We start from the raw sequence: 18040 nt of genomic DNA on the forward strand, positions 1-18040 counted from the left end.
AACAAAAAGATGCTGAAATGCAGTGCAGAGGTCCGTGCTGTGGTCTGCTGATACAGGGAGGGAACTTTTGTACATCATTGGTCCATCCTTGCTGGCTCTGAAGCGAGAACCGGAAAGACAAGGATCTTAACTTCACAGAAATCCACATATCCCTCAACTGGGCCTGTGCCCTGTACCTGGTGCTATACTTGGCCTCATCTCTGTCACAGCCTTCATTCTATATTCTCAAGTATTTTTTCTTTTTCTGTCTGTTTTTTCTCCGGGTGACTATGTTTATGAATGAAACTGGCATTTATTTTCTTTTTTATACTTCTCTTTGCCAGGTTATGGTATGTAGGTTACGCTGACTTCAGTAAATGAGATGGGATGTGTTTTCATGTTTTGTTTTGTTGTTACTGTTCTCTGGGAAAATGCATTAATTATTCATTGAATTTTTGAACCACTCCTTGGATAAGTTATCTAGGCATTGTGTTCTCTTTGGGGGAGTTTTTTGTTTGTTTGTTTACCTACTAATTCAGTTTCTTTAAATGTTGTAAGACTCTTACATTTTCTATTTCTTCTAGAGTCAGTCTTGATAAATTCTGTTTTCTGGAGAGTTATCCATTTCTAAGCTTCATTTTTATTAATGTGAAGTGGTTTATGAAGTCCTATTATTATTATCTGTGTGTGCATACACGTGTGGAGTCAAAGGGCAGCCTCGGGTGACATTCGTTAGCTCCAACCGTGTTTGAGAAGGGGTCTCTTGTTCAACCGTGGTCATATCATGATAGCTGGCCTACAAGCTTCCAAGGATTCTTGTTGTGCCTCCTTCTTCTATCAGGGTTACAGACATGTGCTACTATGTCTGGTTTTTGGGTGGCTTTTAGGGAGCCAAACTCAGGTCTTTAGGCCTGCAGAGCGAATGCAGCCGTGGTGACGTCTTTTCTGCTCTCCTAAATGGTTTGCTTGCTTCTTCCCAGTTCTCTTGCTTCATCTTGCCAGAAACTTATGTTTGTTTTTTTCCTTTTTGATTTTTCAAGACAGGGTTTCCTCTGTGTAGCTTTGCACCTTTCCTGGAACTCACTCAGTAGCCCAGGCTGCTGGCCTCGAACTCACAGAGATCCGCCTGCCTCTGCCTCCCAAGTGTTGGGATTAAAGGTGTGTGCCACCACTGCCCGGCCCAGAAACTTAATATTTGTATGATTCCTTTGAAAGAATCAAGCTGATATTTTTCTGTTGTGTGTTGTTTCCCCAATTTCATTAAGTATTGGTCCTACTTTTATCAGTCTTCTATTTTCTTCAGATTAATTTGTTTCTCAGTGCTTTGATCTTTTTCTGCAGCATTTGACAGATTAAACTACCCTATCCTCCCCTTAGCTCTTGGAGACACTAGGATAAGAAAGAATTCCCTACCTCCTTGCTTTCTAATTGCCTGTTTGTCTTCAACCTGTTTTTCTCTGTATGCATTATTAGATAGCTTTGGATACAAGGCTACAAAGACTCAGCTTGGTAATAACTATTCTACAGACTCTTTGGCCCTGGCCTGTCATTTCTTGATGCACTCTAGACTACTTTGGTGTTTATTTCAGCATCTCTAGACCTTGATGTGTTTAATAACAATCATGACCTTCATGTGTTTAAGAATAATCATCTTATATGATTCATTGGCCAGGAACTCAGTGAATAAACGCCTGGTTCTTTTTTCCAGTGTTCAGTTCTCCCAAGCATGTAAACCCAAGTAGACCTTGGTTTTGCCTCTGAGCATCCCTGTCTTCTCATAACATCTCATACTCAAATTCAGTTGGGCTGTGTGTGTATATCCGGTCACCTTTCTTTGTAGCGTAGTTCAACAAGAATGGTTTCTCTTTAATACCTTTCTTCTACTCATCTCACAATGTCATAGCTGTCTTATTAAAGAAATTATCTGCCTTTGTATCTTACATTTCTGTATATAGTTGAGTGGTTGTCTAAATGTCTTCTATTCTTGTATTGATGGTCAGTCAGTTACAGATACAAAAAAAAAAAAAAAGTGAAGACTCAGAAAAGCAAAGTTGATTATACTCATAGGTCCTGGAGACAGGAAACACACATGGCACTCCTGGAAAAAAGTAGTCAGAAGTATTAAAAAAAAAAAAAAAAAAAAAAAACGGAAGGGAGGGAAAAGTTGAGACCACCACCTTCATTGGATTTTCATTAGGAAATGCAAGGCAGGGTAGGATGAAAACTCTATAGTTGATTAGTTTGAATCAATTTAATGCTAAGTATTCACTAAGCCTGGGAGAGGCATTCTCTTCTTAGCCAGATAAGTTTTTGCAGATGCCAACACATCCTAATATTTTTATGGATTAAAATATTTACAGTACAACTACCATATACCTTTATCCTATCTCCTCAAGAGGCAAAGGCATATCAATTAAACAGTATTAAATGCTGATTCTATTAGAAGTAGTCTTCTGTACCCAGGATGCTGGAAGTCAGTCTTCGTATTATTTGACACTTTACAATTTATAAGGAACTTGCTATCATTTAAAATGGGAACTGAATGTAGAATTTAGTGTATAGCATTTGAATGGACTCTATGAAAATAGGCTATGTAATGGTGAACATTGGCACTGTTTTACAATTAGTGAAGCTGCTTGTGGTGGCACACATTTTATTCCCAGCACTTGGGAAGCTAAGGTATGAAAGTCATGAGTTTGAGGCCAGCCTGGGCTCTGAGACCCTGTGTCAAAATCAAAGGGCAGGAGAAAAGATATATACAGGAATCTGTACTTTGATATTGAAGAAATTATTACAACTATTTTTATTTATATAAAGGATGACTTAACTGTCAGACTGCCTCTCATTAAAGTCTTTGCATCAGTAGTAAATCCTTCTTGCTCCTCACAAAGTAGCCAGTGGATTTCTTCTGTTGAAGAGAATTGCTAAGAAGAATGACAGTAAGAGAGCCCACGGTCCTCTCTTGGGCAGTCTCCACCATCCTTTCAAACAGTAAACGTAATCTCTCCCTTAAAGCCGCATAAATGCCATGCCAGTGTCAGCCCTGGTTGCTCCAGTCACTCTATCTGTGGGTTCAGTAACTCTTAGGATTGTCAGTCATTTTTTATTTTTGTGCCTGCTTTTTAAGCATTGTTGATGTTACATACTTGTCCTACCCTTTGAAGAGAAGTCTTTTGTCTTAGTTGCTTCTCTGTTGCTGTGCTAAAACACCATAACCAAAGCAACTTCCTGAATAAAGTTTTCAGAGAGTGGGTCGTGACCATCACACTGGGAGCAGGCAGCAGGCAGGCAGGCACGACAGGGAGCATAGCTGAGAGCTCGTGTTCTGAGACAGCTGCCACGACCACCAGGCAGAGGGGCTAACAGGGAAGGGCATGGAATTGTAATGACACCAAATATTCAAAGATAGGAGTCTATGGGGGCCATTGTCATTCAAACCACAACTCCATTTTGTTATATTTCCTTTTATTTTTAGTGATAATTTTCTTTATTCTAGAGAATTTCATACATGTATATAGTAAAATATTTCCCTATTTTCCTCCCTCAGCTCCCCTCATATCTCCTAACATGTCCCGATCTTAACTTCATGACTGTTTTTGTTTGGATGACCCACTAAGTCCTATTAGTGTTGCCCGTATGTGTATGGGTTTGGGGTCATCCACTGGAGCACAGGAAACCTATTAGGAACACCCTCAAAATAGATTGCTTCTCCCTTTTACAGCAACTGCTACCTGCCAGTGGCTCCTCATTAAGGGTGGAGCCTGGATGATATTCCCCATTGTGCTAGAATTTTGGCTGGTTTGATTTTTTGTGGAGGTCTTAAGGAGGCAGCTACAGATGCTGTGAGTTCATGAGTACCTTAGGCATTTCACATCCAGAAAACAGCATTTCATAGCGCTTCTGGCTCCTCTTCCATGATGTTCTATTTCCATTTTTCCGAATCTTTTCTTCTCTTTGAAGATATTTAGAAAAGTGACTATTCAAAACAAGTTCCTAATGGATGCTGGTAACTGGAAGTTGAGTCCTTTGCTTCATTTGAATTTATTTTACTTACTAGTTATTTTGCTTGCTTTCCAGGCACACAAACGAATGGCCTGGACTTTCAGAAACAGCCTGTGCCTGTTGGAGGAGCAATCTCAACAGCCCAGGCCCAGGCTTTCCTTGGACATCTCCACCAGGTAGACTGTTTCACCCAGCCATAGCTGAGAAAGCTTTTTAAAGGAGACATAAATGCTAGGGAAGTTATTTCAAATCATGTGTAACTATCCTGCTGAATGATTCATATAGAATTAATAGTTTTTGCATAGTTATTGACTCTACAGCTGTGTGAACAAAAGAATATTTTGTTGGGACATACCTATTACTAGGTTAATGTGCATGAGCATGAACGTGAATCTGTGATGGCTGAGTGATGCTAGTGAATTATCAGTTACCACTACCCTGAAACCATTGTCGTGTAGGTGACTACTCAGACCCTTGCTTGACTGTTAGCGTCTAAGTTTCAGATTTAAAAAACGAGTTTTAACTTAACTACCCAATACCACGTGATTTCCCCCCCCCAGTCTAAAACAGAACATGAATTCTGTTCATTTAATTTACTTACCACTCTTTTCATCAAAATGTCACTAGACTACCAAACCACTTTTTTAATAAAAGCTGCTCTACTTGAAAATAGGTGATTCTAGGAATTATCCTCAAGTTTTTTGGAGTTTTGCTGTTGTTGTCGTCATCATCGTTTTGGGGTGGGGGTGGGGCAGGTTCAAGACAGGGTTTCTCTGTGTAACAGCCCTGGCTGTCCTGGAACTCACTCTGTAGACCAGGCTGGTCTCTAATTCGGAGACCCGCCTGACTCAGCCTCCTGAATGCTGGGATTAAAGGCGGACACTGAAATGAAGCAAAGTTGTAATGATTCATAATTCTGCATCTATGTTCAGCTCGTTGCCTGGATCCTTATACTTTCATATTCTCTACTGATTATTTGCACTGCCACCCTTCCACTTTAGGCTTCATTTATTCTAGTCTAGTTTGTAATCTTTCTTCTCCCTTCTTAGTCTTTCTTTACTTTCAAGACATTAACCTTTGAGGATTATAAGTTATTCGGAGACAACCAACTCCTTCAATAAATAAATATTCAATTTTTAAAAAACTTGACATTTTTTAAGAGTACAAATCAGGAAGTTCCTCAATTTGAGCTTGTCTGCTTTCTTGTCGTGATTAGATTTTATTTTTAGATTCAGGTTATCCATTTTTGGTAAGATTGTAACATAAGAAATACAGTCTTCACAGTGTTTGTAACACAAGGCAGATCTCATTACTGGTAGCATTAATTGTTCAGCCTGATCATTTGCTTGCCAGGTAGCCCTCCCTGTGAAGTCGCTATTGGGCCCTTTGTAATTCTCAGCATCTGTGGAGAAGTATCTTACTCTTGTTCTGCCTATTAGTTAGATGATCTGTTAACGACCCTTTTCTAAATCAGGTTGCTCTCACGGTTACCAAATGATGACTTTCTAATTGCATGTGTGTCCTTACTTTAATATGACTAGGATTTGAAGTATGAATATTAAATATTAAGACAAATTTTTCCTATATGGCTTATAGGATAGATTCTCTTAACTAGTTTTTTCATTTATAATGATAAAAAAAAGTACATGTTGATTGTTTTTATGTGTTCTTTAAAACAATATGAAAGGTATGTTAGGTTTTGAGAACCTAGGCGGACTATGACTGCAAATAGAATTTTAAATAAGAAGCACCCATCCAGTGCCAGAGTAGCTTACCTGATAGTACTCATTTAATGATGATGCTAATTTAGAAGAAATTTCCGCAGTTTTCAGTTAGGGTGTGGGGAACTGTGAGCTTATATGGGAAGTTTTAACTTCGTAAAGTGTATATTTATTATGTTCAGTTCTAACACAGTGGTATACACTTAGTATTTGAAATGTTTCTTGATGACACCCTCTAGTGATAAATGACAGTGTTTAGATTATTATGTCCGTTGATTACTTTCCACCTAGGTCCAGCTCGCTGGGACAAGTTTACAGGCTGCTGCTCAATCTTTAAACATTCAGGTAAGTTGGAATATGAGCACATAGGTCATATCTTCTATTAATTTTTCCATAATTTCTTGTAATGAGCACATAATTTAGAATAGGAACTACTTGGATTGTTACTACTTATTAATTTTATTATTGCTATATTTTTATTGCTGAATCCAGATGGTAATAATTGTCATTAATGGAAATCACCTTATGAGCCAGAGGTGGACAAATGAAGTTCACTATCAAAATTTTAGAATGAAGTTCAGAAACACATACTGAACACAAAATCAAATAGCTTCTTAAGTATCCTTCTTTTTCTTAGACTGTTTATCATTTTTCATGAAACATTGGACAGAGAATTGGGGAATTTGGGTTTCGAAGTCTCATTGTACCAGTAACTAGGTATATGACCTTTGGCAAGTCACCGCCTCCTGGGACTCACTTTTGCTTACCTGTATTTAAATAAAGACATTGGTAGCATTGTAAGTGCTCTTCTCTCATCTAAATAGAAGTAACATTAAAGGGCACTGGAGTCATCGCCTGGTAATTAAGAATTACAGAGGATTCCAGTTTAGTTCCCATATCAGGACTCTCAGAACCATATATGACTACAACTCCAGGACATCTGACACCCTCTTCTACACACATGTGCACATACACACAGACAGATAGACAGACACACACACACACACACACACACACACACACACACACAATTTAAAATAATAATAAATTTTTATTTAAAAAAATAAGCAAGACATTGTTGGTCAGATAGTCAAAATTATAAAACCATCAGACAGAGGATTCAAGGCTCAAGTATTTTGCACAACTCTAACGTTTCTGTCAGCCTTTCATTGTAGTGTTTAGGAAACAATCAGGAGGGAAAAATAGTGTTCTAGAAGATTGATTTCAGTGCTGCTAAAGACTAAAGATTTTGGATTGAACATTCTATGAAACCTCGTGGAATATGGACCTAGTAACTCATGGAAACAAGGAGAGAAAAGGAGATAATGTGACCCTCCTTTCTGAGGGAGAGGAGGCAGAAAATTGCCTTGGTTGCCATGGTAAACTTAACATCCCTTAGAGAGATGTTGGCAAACAGGCTATATCTCCAGTGCAGAATGTTTACAGTCCTGCACTGTAATTATCTTTCAATGACTGGCAGAATTAATCAGAGCTTTTATGTTAATTAGCTTTGCTGCAGTCTCCCAAACAGGTGGTGGAAAATATGCAAATCTATGCAGAATTTTAATACTCTGTATAACCAGTTTTAATTACCATAAAAAATTTTCTCTCTGGCCCTTTAAGGCATGTAAATTCTTGACTATATCATTTTCCTTCAAGCTTGTATATTACTTGGTGGAAGATGCTGCATTTAGAGTTCTTTTAAAATAGTAGATTAAAAGTTCTGTGGGTCAAGTAATTGAACTGTAAGATAGTATGAGGAAATTTGAGACTTGACCACAAGGTATATGTCAGAGTGTTAGTTTGAAGAGTCTAATAATTTCATTTTCTCTTCATTGCCTGAATTGAGGATTTGAGGTTGTGAAAGGTTTGTTGATTTGTGGAGGACCAATTTAGTTTTTCTTTTAAAAATTTATAATTGCAACTTTTCTGAGATTAGAATAAAAAAGTTGTAAGAGTGCATAAGTAGAAAGAAAAGACAGGTAAGAGAGGAAAAAGAGAAAGCCCCCAAACTCAGAATTGAACAGTACATATTTTAAATAATTCTTGCATTTTTAGAGTTAGAAGTACGTTTCTTTTAATCACCTATTTCTTTGTTTCCTATCCAACCCCACTGCAGTCCAAATCTAGTGAAGACTCGGGGGACCCGCAGCAGCCAAGCCAGCCTTCGCAGCAGCAGCAGCCGCCTTCCGTGCAGTCCGCCATCCCCCAGACCCAGCTCATGCTGGCTGGGGGGCAGATAACGGGGGTAAGTTCCCACTGAGAAAAGCGTCATAAACTTCCCTGTGTCTGAACAGCCGCTGGTTCGCATCTCATTGAAACTGTTCACTGCAGCTGCTACTAGCGTGGCACTATTGTATCTTTAAGGAACTTCCTGGATGCAGAAGCTCTGTAAAAAGAATTACCTTTGTCATTACTTTGCAAGATTTCTTTTGTTACAGCTGCAGATGTTCAGATGTTTGCAGAATAAACTGCAAACTTTTCTTTCTTTTTTTTTTTTTTTTTTTTTTTTGGCTTCTCGAGGCCGGGTTTCTGTGTCTATCTGTCTTTGGCTGTTCTGGAACTAACTCTGTAGACCAGGCTGGCCTTGAACTCACAGAGTTCTGCCCGCCTCTGCCTCTGCAGTGCTGGGATCAAAGGCGTGTGCCACCACACCCGGCTCTAAACTTTTTAATGCACATTAAAAAATGGTGTTGCTTCATTGTGTAAGCAGAAGTTTTTCTCCTGCCTGCCTATTCTTAAATACCTGGCAGCCACTTCTTAAATAATTGACTTTGAGGCTTAATATTACGTATAAATGCTTGGCCAGTAGCTCAGGTTTATTACTAACTAGCTCTTACACTTAAATTAAGCCATAATTCTTATCTGTGTTTAGCCACGTGGTTTGTACCTTCTCTCAGTGTGGCATTCTCATCTTGCTTCCTTTGCGTCTGACTGGGCCTTCCTCTTCTCAGCATTCTTAGTTTGGTCACCCTGCCTACACTGCCTGGTTACTGGCCAATCAGCATTTTATTAAACCAATTCAAGTGACAACTCTTGACAGCATACAAGAGAATTATTCCAAGCATCATTGTACAAGGGAGTTGTTGCCATATGCATGGCAAACATGGAGTTGTGTTATTGCAGGGTAGTTAAAAGAGTGGACTAATAATACCCTAAAAGAAAAACATTTTCTTGAAGTGACTTTGTAATATCCTAAAATAAAACATGTGGTCTCAGAGCCTGGCTGTGTAATTACTAATTACCAGAGGACTATACTTTATCTCCCTGTACCTCAATTTCCTTCTTCTAAGTGGAGATATTAATAATATCTATTTTAAGTGCCGTTGCAATTTATATAAAGCCTTTAAAACGGTGCTTGGCATGTAGCCTTCAGGAAATGGTACTTATTTTTACTGGTAACAAATTGTCCTCCATGACTGTTAAACTTTTAACTATTTAGCGATTTCTGTTCTAAGTTATTATTTGGAGTAATTTTTCGATGTTGAAAGCTTATGTATTATCTTTTGTGAGGAGAGTGAGTCAGGGGAATGATGAAAGTAACTAATCAATTCATATCATATCAACCTTCAGAATTTTTTATAGTTTCAGCTAGTGTGAACAATCGACAGTTCTTCTAAGAACTGTTGCACATTTATTTATAATATTCCATTACTAGAGATTAATGTATTTACCTGTATTATGTAAGATACATTATATACACACATTTTAAAGACTGTTGCATTTTTGAATAGTTTTGCTTTGGTTCTTGTGTTTCTAATGCACAAATTGTTTGGATAAATTAGATTGTGACAGGTTAGAAGGTGGGGTGTGCTGCTAAATGACTGTTGACATATAGGTATTACCCTGCTTGTCTGATCTTTTGTCATTGAAAGAAAGGCCCAGCACACTTAGTACTTTTATGTAAGCATTTTTGAAATGTTTATGTATTATGAAAATTGAGGTTTGTTCTAAATATATTTCTTGCTTTACTGTAAGGGTTCAGGTTTTGGTCACTAGTGTCTAAGATAGTAACAAGCACTTAGGATTTCAGGTTCATGTACCTTGGAAGATTTTTATTAAATCTGGGCATTCAGATTCATTTGCATTTAGAAGAGCAGTTCTTACCACTATATATTACCACCTATATTTCCTATAGGTAATAAGTTGGAAAGAGGATGTAAGGTTGCAAACCAGTGCTTTTCGATGACAGAAGATTGGGTGAAGGAAGGAGATTTGGAAAGGGAAGAAGTGCAGTTCATGTTTTTTAGTCACATCTTAAGACATAATGGAAATGGTGAAATATGGTGGGGACTGTAGCTAATGGGGAGCAGCTGGGCCTTATCAGTTCTCTTCCTGGTCATATCCAGCAGCCTTTTGTCCCTCATCTGACTAGTCACTTGCTGTTGGGTGTAAATTTCTTTACATATCCTGTCAGCATTGATTCTTTGTTTTCTTGTGTAGTAGTTAATTACCTTTCCTGCCAAAATGATTTTTCAAGTCTACAGTGGGGACTGCTACTTTAATTTAAATGCTCTGCTAGTACTAGTGGTTTGTCATTGGCGAACAGTTTAACTGCGTATTAGTAATGTGAAAATGCGTGGTGAGGACCCAATACCACTTGAGTTGCCTATGTGGAAGCAGTTTTCTTGCATTCTAGGTCCTGTTCTTCAAGCCTTCCTTGTTTGTTCTTCTTTTAGCTCACTTTGACACCAGCGCAGCAGCAGCTACTACTGCAGCAGGCCCAGGCCCAGGCCCAGCTCCTGGCCGCTGCTGTGCAGCAGCACTCGGCCAGCCAACAGCACAGTGCTGCTGGGGCCACCATCTCAGCCTCCGCTGCCACGCCCATGACACAGATCCCCCTGTCGCAGCCCATACAGATTGCACAGGTGAGGAGGCCAAGGTCACAGCGGCAGCAAACAAGTGATACATGGAAAACTTTACTGAATATTGTTAGCCTTTTGCTTGTTACTGTGGATCTTCAAAAGCCCAAGGAACTCTAGATGAAGGAGGCATTATCCTTCTTCACTGAGTCAGAAACAATACACGTGTTTGCTTATTGAGTTGATATTATAAATATATAGCTGATTATTTGGATAACTGTTAAGCAACAGTTCTTGAGTAAGTAGCTGGCATATTTATGAGGCAAGGGATTACTGTGTTTATCTTAATTAGCTAATGATAGCAGGGAAGAGTTCTGTCATGTGCTCTACGGTAAATGTTGCCACTCTTTGAGAAAGACAGAATGTCTTCTTTCTGCTGTGGAGTGATTAGGACGAAGGAGAACTGCAGAAAAATGTTACAGGATTTCAGTTTTCACATTTTAGAGTAAAATATCCAAAGATACTAAAAATTTACTTCAAGAGTCGTAAAGAATGGGACCAAAAAGGAAAACAAGTGAAATCCTTTATCTCAAGGAAATGAAAGGGAGTGTGAGAAGTTATATGTGACATACATCAAGAAGTCTTAAGAACTGAGCAGTTGCCTCTATGTCTCCAGAAGAGAGGGGAGGTGCATTTAAGCTGTAACACGAGTTTGACTAGATACTTGAGATGGAATTAGACTCATCTTTATTACTGTGTGGACAGTCTGTATAGTGTTTTGATTTGGACCATTTTCTTCATCAAATAAATTATTTTAGTGAGTGAACCTTATCTGAGACTTTATCTGAAATTGATAAAAATTTTATACCTAACAGATTTCTCAATTGAGTTTGATAAGCTGGTGTCAAATTTCAGGAATTAGATCTTTTAATTTATTGATAGAAATTTGGAAAAACACTCTCAATTTTTACTTTATAGAGAAAAATTGGGTCAAATATTTAAAAGTCAGTCTCTCTCTCTCTCTCTCTCTCTCTCTCTCTCTTTTTTTTTTTTTTTTTTTTTTTTTTTTCGAGCCAGGGTTTCTCTGTGTAGTTTTGGTGCCTGTCCTGGATCTCGCTCTATAGACCAGGCTGGCCTCGAACTCACAGAGATCCACCTCCCTCTACCTCCCGAGTGCTGAGATTAAAGGCTTGCGCCACTGACTCCTGGCTATTTAAAAAGCCTTTTAAAGTCCATGTTGGTCTTTGTTTAGACCAGATCTAAAGGAACAGAACTTACAGAATGAATACATATTAAAAGGGAATTTCTTAGAGTAACTTACGGCTATGGTCCAGCCAGTCCAACAAAGGCTGTCTCTCAAAGGAAAGGCCAAGAATCCAGTAGCTGTTCTGAGACCAAACTCAGGTCTTCAGTCTCGCACAGCAAGCACTTTTACTCTCTGAGCCTCTCTCTGGCCTGAGGCCGGAGGATTTCTCACATACTGATGTAGTCCTGGGAAGCCAGACTATCGGGACATGAAAAGCCAATGCTAAATATTGTCTCATTGTTACTAGATATGATGGAGGTCACCATCTAGGAACCTTATAACTAAGCCAGCTTTCATTTCTGAATCTCTCTAATCTATATTTTGCTTCTGAGCTTTTAGGATCTTCAACAGTTGCAACAACTTCAACAGCAAAATCTCAACTTGCAACAGTTTGTGTTGGTGCATCCGACCACCAACTTGCAACCAGCACAGTTTATCATCTCACAGACGCCCCAGGGCCAGCAGGGTAAGCATCTCCCTAAAGCTTACTAGTGGTGCAGCAATGCTGTCCACTTAGTATTCCAGACACCTTAACTAGCATTTTGCCCTAACGGTGTCCATATGAGCAAGGCTTTTGTTAAATTTTGGTTTCAAACTACCGGTATTCATGAGAACTAGAAGTAATGCCTTCAATCAGGAACACAGGTTACATATATGAGTAAGAATGAAATTTGAGACCTGAAAGATCAGTAAAGGCTAGCTTATTAAAGAATCTCACAAGAAATTTATAGGACTTTAACCTGAAATCATACAGCTTAATCATTTCCAAGACTCAGCTTATTTGCAAGTCATTGGATGAATGAGAAGGGTAGGTTCCCAACATTTTAACTAGTTCTTTGTGGAGTTGAATTTGAATGTCTGATAGCTTCCAATAAAGTTTTCTGTAGGATATTGAAAAATTAAAGGTTTAAGCAGAAAAGTGACATTAACCACTTGTATTAAGGAAGCTTAATTTACACTGAAACTTGGAATAGTCAAGAAGAGAATTAGTAATCCTGGTCAGCAGAGTTTTGCAAGGTTCTGTTGAGATTGATAAAAGCTGAGCTCTGATTGTAAGGGCAGACAAGAGAAAATGATAAAGCAGAAAAAAAGGGCTTGAGCCAAGCGTGGTGGCTCCTGCCTTTAATCCTAGCACTTGGGAGTCAGTCAGGAGGATCTCTTGAGCTTAAGGCCAGCTTGGTTTACATAGTGAGACCCTATTTCAGAATAAACTAAAAACCAAGAAAGGATTTGGTGACCAGTTACTGTAGTAGGCATCTAGATGATTAAGTTTTTAGGACACTCTAAGTGCTGGTAAGTTGGTCATCTAAAGAGAATAATGTATACATGGTAATGGGAGAACTTTAGGAAACCCAACATTTGGAACAGCAAGGATACATAGAGTCTGAAGATGATACCTGGTTTGTGGGTCAGAGCCAGCAAAAAGTGATCATTACAAAATGAAAGAGAATTCCAAGAGAGAAGGAGGAAATGATCTGTCTAGACAGAAAGACTTTGATAAGCCATACCTGAAGAGTGTGTGTGGTCGATTGGGAACTGTTGAGACCTCAAGTTCTTTAGGTGTTTTATAAAGCCCAAGGATATTATTGTCTTTCACTTTTTTTTCATATCTGAGCCTTTATAAGATAGTTAAAGAAATGGCTATTCTAATTTGTTGTTGTTGTTTGTATATTCTTAATTTCTTCCTTTCTAGCCTAGGGTTGGGAAAACGGCACATAACGAATGCTGGTTAGCTTTAGAGCCTGTGACTTTGGACAAGCCTCCTAAGTTTGCTGAGTTTCACATACTTCTCATCTTCCCGATTACCCTTTTCATGTTCCCCTTTAATTATGAGTAAATTATATAAAATGTTTTATGTCAGGAAGACCATTGTAATGTAATGAAAAGTATAGACTGTAGTCTAAAGCCAAGCTGTCTCTGAAGAAATATAATTTTCCTGAGCCTCAGTTTCCTTACGTGAAGTTTAAGAATAATTTTAGTATTTTTGTTCAAAAATTGTAGGGATTCAGTTAGGAAACACATAAAAGTACTTTCTGAAAATGTGCCTTCTACAGAGTAACCTCTCAATTTTTACCACTATTACCATTGACATCCTCATATCAATATCAGCAGCAGTCCATAGATAAAACGTAGAGAATGAAGTTTGTTCCTTTATCTAATAAAAACCAGCTTGAAAGTAATTGGGACTCAGGCGATGACTTAGTGGGGAAAGCATTTGCATGAGCATGAGAACCCATGGAGAGACTTCTGACCTCAACTCTGTAAGCACGTGTGTGTGCATACCCATGTACACGTGCACTCAACACCACAGACACACACACGTGCGCGCGCGCACGCATGCACGCAGAGTAATCCAGAGCCAGTGTGTACCACTGCTGTTGAGTTGTTATAATCTTAGTAGCATAGGACAGGTCCCAGATTTCATCTAATAAGATTGGCCAGCAGTATGAAGGAAAAGGCTGCATTTCCAGTAGAGTCACTGAGATTGAGTCAGTCTGATTTAGTTTTGTGTGGAAGGGATAAGGATTGATTTGTTAGGATTTTAACAACAGCAAAGGATGTGTCTAGTGTGAGATTAGCCTCCAATTGAGCAATCATTTCTGCCTTTTTTTTTTTTTGAGGGAGGGAATGTTGTTAAGCTAAGAATTGACAATATTGCTGTGATTATATAACTATTTGAAAACTAACAAGAGAAACCCTATTCTTCCAGAGTTGATTTTTCTTGGAACAATTCTTACTGATAGGTTTCTGAGTCATATTTCATGGCAACTTGTATTCTACCTTTTCTACTGTCAACATTAATTTTGAAACTAAAGAAACACTCTTGTTAGAAAATCTTGAATTTTGTGTTTGAGGTCTCTGTTATTTGGGGCAGGGACTAGTAGAAAGAGTTGGTCCTCACAGAAGTGCTAGGCCTCTCTCGGGCCCTTTCGGCATCTCAGCTGACCTTAATTGGCAGAGAAGGAGAGGAAAGGTGGCTTAAAGTTTCAATTTGTTTAGAAGATGTGGCTACTGTGAACCAAAATTAATCATTCAGGATTATCACTTCTGATTAAATATGATTATTTAAATGCTGTTACCAAAGAGAAACAAAAATCCAACTTTCCTGTTAAGCTTTAAAGAAACTCATTGATAAAATATCTGAGTTTGTATTTTCTTTTGTTTCATTTTTCATTGTTTTGTAATCTTCTTGGCTTTTTATTCTTTTCTAAATAATTTTAATAGATTAATTCTGATTATTAACATAAAATGTAATTTTATTTTTCTCACTAGACAATACTTTTGAGTGTGTTCAAACCCGTAAAATCAACAGTTATAGTTATTTGCTTAGCCGTCTATTGAGTACCTGCTAAGTGTCATATGTCACTCTAATTATTGGAGTTAAAAGTTTCAGCAAATCAGCAAGGTGAAATTCTCTGCACTTACTAGAAATCAAACAGTAGTAAACATAAACACATGACTTGGATAACAGTATGTCCAAGGAAGATGGGCGATTGGACTGACCTGGTAATAGTTGACATGTAGAACATAGGTGTGTGGTCTGAAGAAAGCTTGTCTGGAGGGTGATGTCTGAACTGAGGACTGAGTGAGGTGGAGACTGCTGTAACTAGGTGTGGATCTGGATGACGGCCGTGCAGGCAGTGAAGAAGACAGAGGACCTGGGGGAAAGAACCTGTGCCTGGAAGACAGAAACGCAATCTCCAGAGCAAGCTGTTTAGCTAGCCTAGTCTATCTGAGAGCTTGGGATTCAGTGGAGAGATTCTTCTTCAGTGAGTAAGGTAGACAGTGAGGAAAACTATACACACATACATACAAAGAAGAAAAAAGCAAGCAATACAAGACCAGATTACCTAGAACTAAACAGATATTCTATTAAATGTAATAGAAGGCTACTGGAGTATTAGGTTGGTTTGGTGGCAAGGTCTGGCTATAGAGCCCAGATGGACCATGAACTTTTGCATTAGCCTTCTATATGCTGAGACTACAAGCATGTACCACCAAGCCTGGCTTACTGTTGTTAGGTAATCAAAAAGGTCACCTTAAATACTTTGTAAGTTTGAGCTTGTAGAGGGGTGGAGAGTTGGCTCAGTGGTTAACGGCACTGGCTGCTCTTGTAGAGGAACCAGGTTCAACTCCAGCACCCACATGGCAGCTCACAACCATCTATAACTCTAGTCCCAGGGGAGCTAGCACTTCCGCACATATATACATGCAGGCAAGGCACTCATAAAATAAAATAAATAAATGTAAAAATAGATTTTTTTAAAGATTGAACCATAGATACTAGGTAGTCATTTAAACATGAATGGGTTTTTTGTTTGTTTGTTTTTTCTGAATCTGGCTTTTAAGAGAAGCTTGTAACCATGTATATTCAATTTACTTAGTTTTAGCATAGTTGCTTCATAATACAAATAAAAGGAAAGGTTCTCTGGAAAATCCCAATCTATTTAATATATTTGTTGTATTGAGGATCTGTATCATCAAATAAACACCTATGTTAATTTCTTAAATTTAGGCAATGTTTACTTACGAACAAATGATAAAATCTGACAGCTTTAATTTTTTTATTGTCTTAACATTTCCAAATTTAGTAGCTAAGGAAATCAGAAACATGTGTTAATTTAACCTACTGTAACTTACTTTCTCTCATTTCCACCTCTGCTCCTATCTCGTCACAACCTTCTATTTAGTATTTCAACATGATTATATTTGAAACTAAGCACTTAGATTAAGTTCTTCAATATAGATTTATTCTGGGTTGCCCCTATTTTTATAACATTGCAAAAAACACCAAACAACAACAACAAAACCCTATAGACTTAATCGACTATGTACTACAAACACTTCCAGGGGTTTGAAACAAAGTGTCCAGCCTGGCCTCTAACTTTGGGGCTCAAGTGACCCTTCTGCCTCAGCCTCCAGAGCAGCTGGGACTACCGGCATGCACCTTCACAGCCATTCTACTTACCAGTGACTTCTCACTAAGATGGTGTAGTGCAAACATTTGTGTACATTGCCCCTTTGTTCTCACTAAAGGGGCTTGTGCGGAGAACTTGAAAACAATCTTCTCCCACTTACAGGATTGCCTGCTACTTTCAGAAACTGATTCCCTGTTCTAAGAGTCCTTAGAGCAGCTTTTCTCTCCCTGTGGGTCGCAACCCCTTTGGGGGTCAAATGACTCTTTCACAGGGGTCGTGTATCAGATATCCTGCATATCAGATATTTACATTACAATTCCTAACTAGCAAAATTACAGTTAGGAAATAGCAATGAAATAACTTTATGGTTGGGGGTCACCACAACATGAGGAACCGTATTAAAGGGTCACAGCATTAGGAAGGTTGAGAAGCACTGTGTTAAAGGATTCTAATGAACTCTGGGTTAAGAAGTTGAACTCATCTTTAAATTTCCATATGCTTTCATTTAGAGTGGTTCCTCATGTTCTTCCTCTTCTTAGGAAATAAAGACCTCTTAAAGAACTTATTCAGATTACACTAAAGATATACAAGCTTTGATTTATTGTTATGTGTTTTCATACCATCTTGTGTTTAATGTGATCAACAGTATTGAATTTTAGGCAAAGAAATTAGATGAGTTTGAAGACCAACAAAACTACCAGGAAACCAGTCAGAAACTTTGAGTTTATTCTTTTTTATCCCCCTGAAATATTTGGTTTTCACAGGTCTCCTGCAAGCGCAAAATCTTTTAACGCAACTACCTCAGCAAAGCCAAGCCAACCTCCTACAACCACAGCCAAGCATCACCCTCACCTCCCAGGTCAGTTTCTTACTCCATTGTTTTACTAATTTAAAATGAAACAAAAATACCCCCAGTAATAATAACCTCAGGTGTTCAAACTCTGACCAAAAACTCAATGCTGGGCTTATTAGCTTGATAAAGCAGTGCTACCAGTCATGATGAAGACTGATATTTTTCATGGTCCGTCTTTAAGTTCCTAAAGAATAGCCATGTTGGTAGTAAATGGGGATGAATTGATAGCTGTCTGATGTTGATAGATAGAAACACTGAAATGGAAGACCTAGGAATTCACTTAGAACCTGTCACTGATCCTTTTCCTTGCTGAAACAAGGATTTTTGTTTGATTTTCATATTTTCTCAGGACTGAAATGTTGCTTTGTGTCCTTTCCTCAGAAGACGTAACAGTCGTCATCACACAGAAAGCGCAGTTCTTAGGCATCTGAGAGTTTAAGTTGCATGTTTGTCTCTTT

General features: G+C 38.4%; 1 protein-coding gene across 4 annotated transcripts in view; it reads left to right on the forward strand.

Moving 5' to 3' along the window:
• The window catches only part of Pou2f1 (POU class 2 homeobox 1), a 144621-nt gene that overhangs the window by 89650 nt on the left and 36931 nt on the right, over window positions 1-18040 (forward strand). For all 4 annotated transcript variants that reach the window (XM_028864370.2, XM_028864372.2, XM_028864374.1 and 1 more), the window contains exons 3-8: window positions 4057-4157; window positions 5994-6047; window positions 7822-7950; window positions 10382-10570; window positions 12150-12276; window positions 17494-17588. In XM_028864370.2, coding sequence (XP_028720203.1) covers window positions 4057-4157; window positions 5994-6047; window positions 7822-7950; window positions 10382-10570; window positions 12150-12276; window positions 17494-17588 — 695 coding nt within the window. The remainder of the gene's footprint in view (window positions 1-4056; window positions 4158-5993; window positions 6048-7821; window positions 7951-10381; window positions 10571-12149; window positions 12277-17493; window positions 17589-18040) is intronic.

Source organism: Peromyscus leucopus, chromosome 15, assembly GCF_004664715.2.
Source record: "Peromyscus leucopus breed LL Stock chromosome 15, UCI_PerLeu_2.1, whole genome shotgun sequence".
In the NCBI taxonomy this organism is placed as follows: Eukaryota; Metazoa; Chordata; class Mammalia; order Rodentia; family Cricetidae; genus Peromyscus; species Peromyscus leucopus.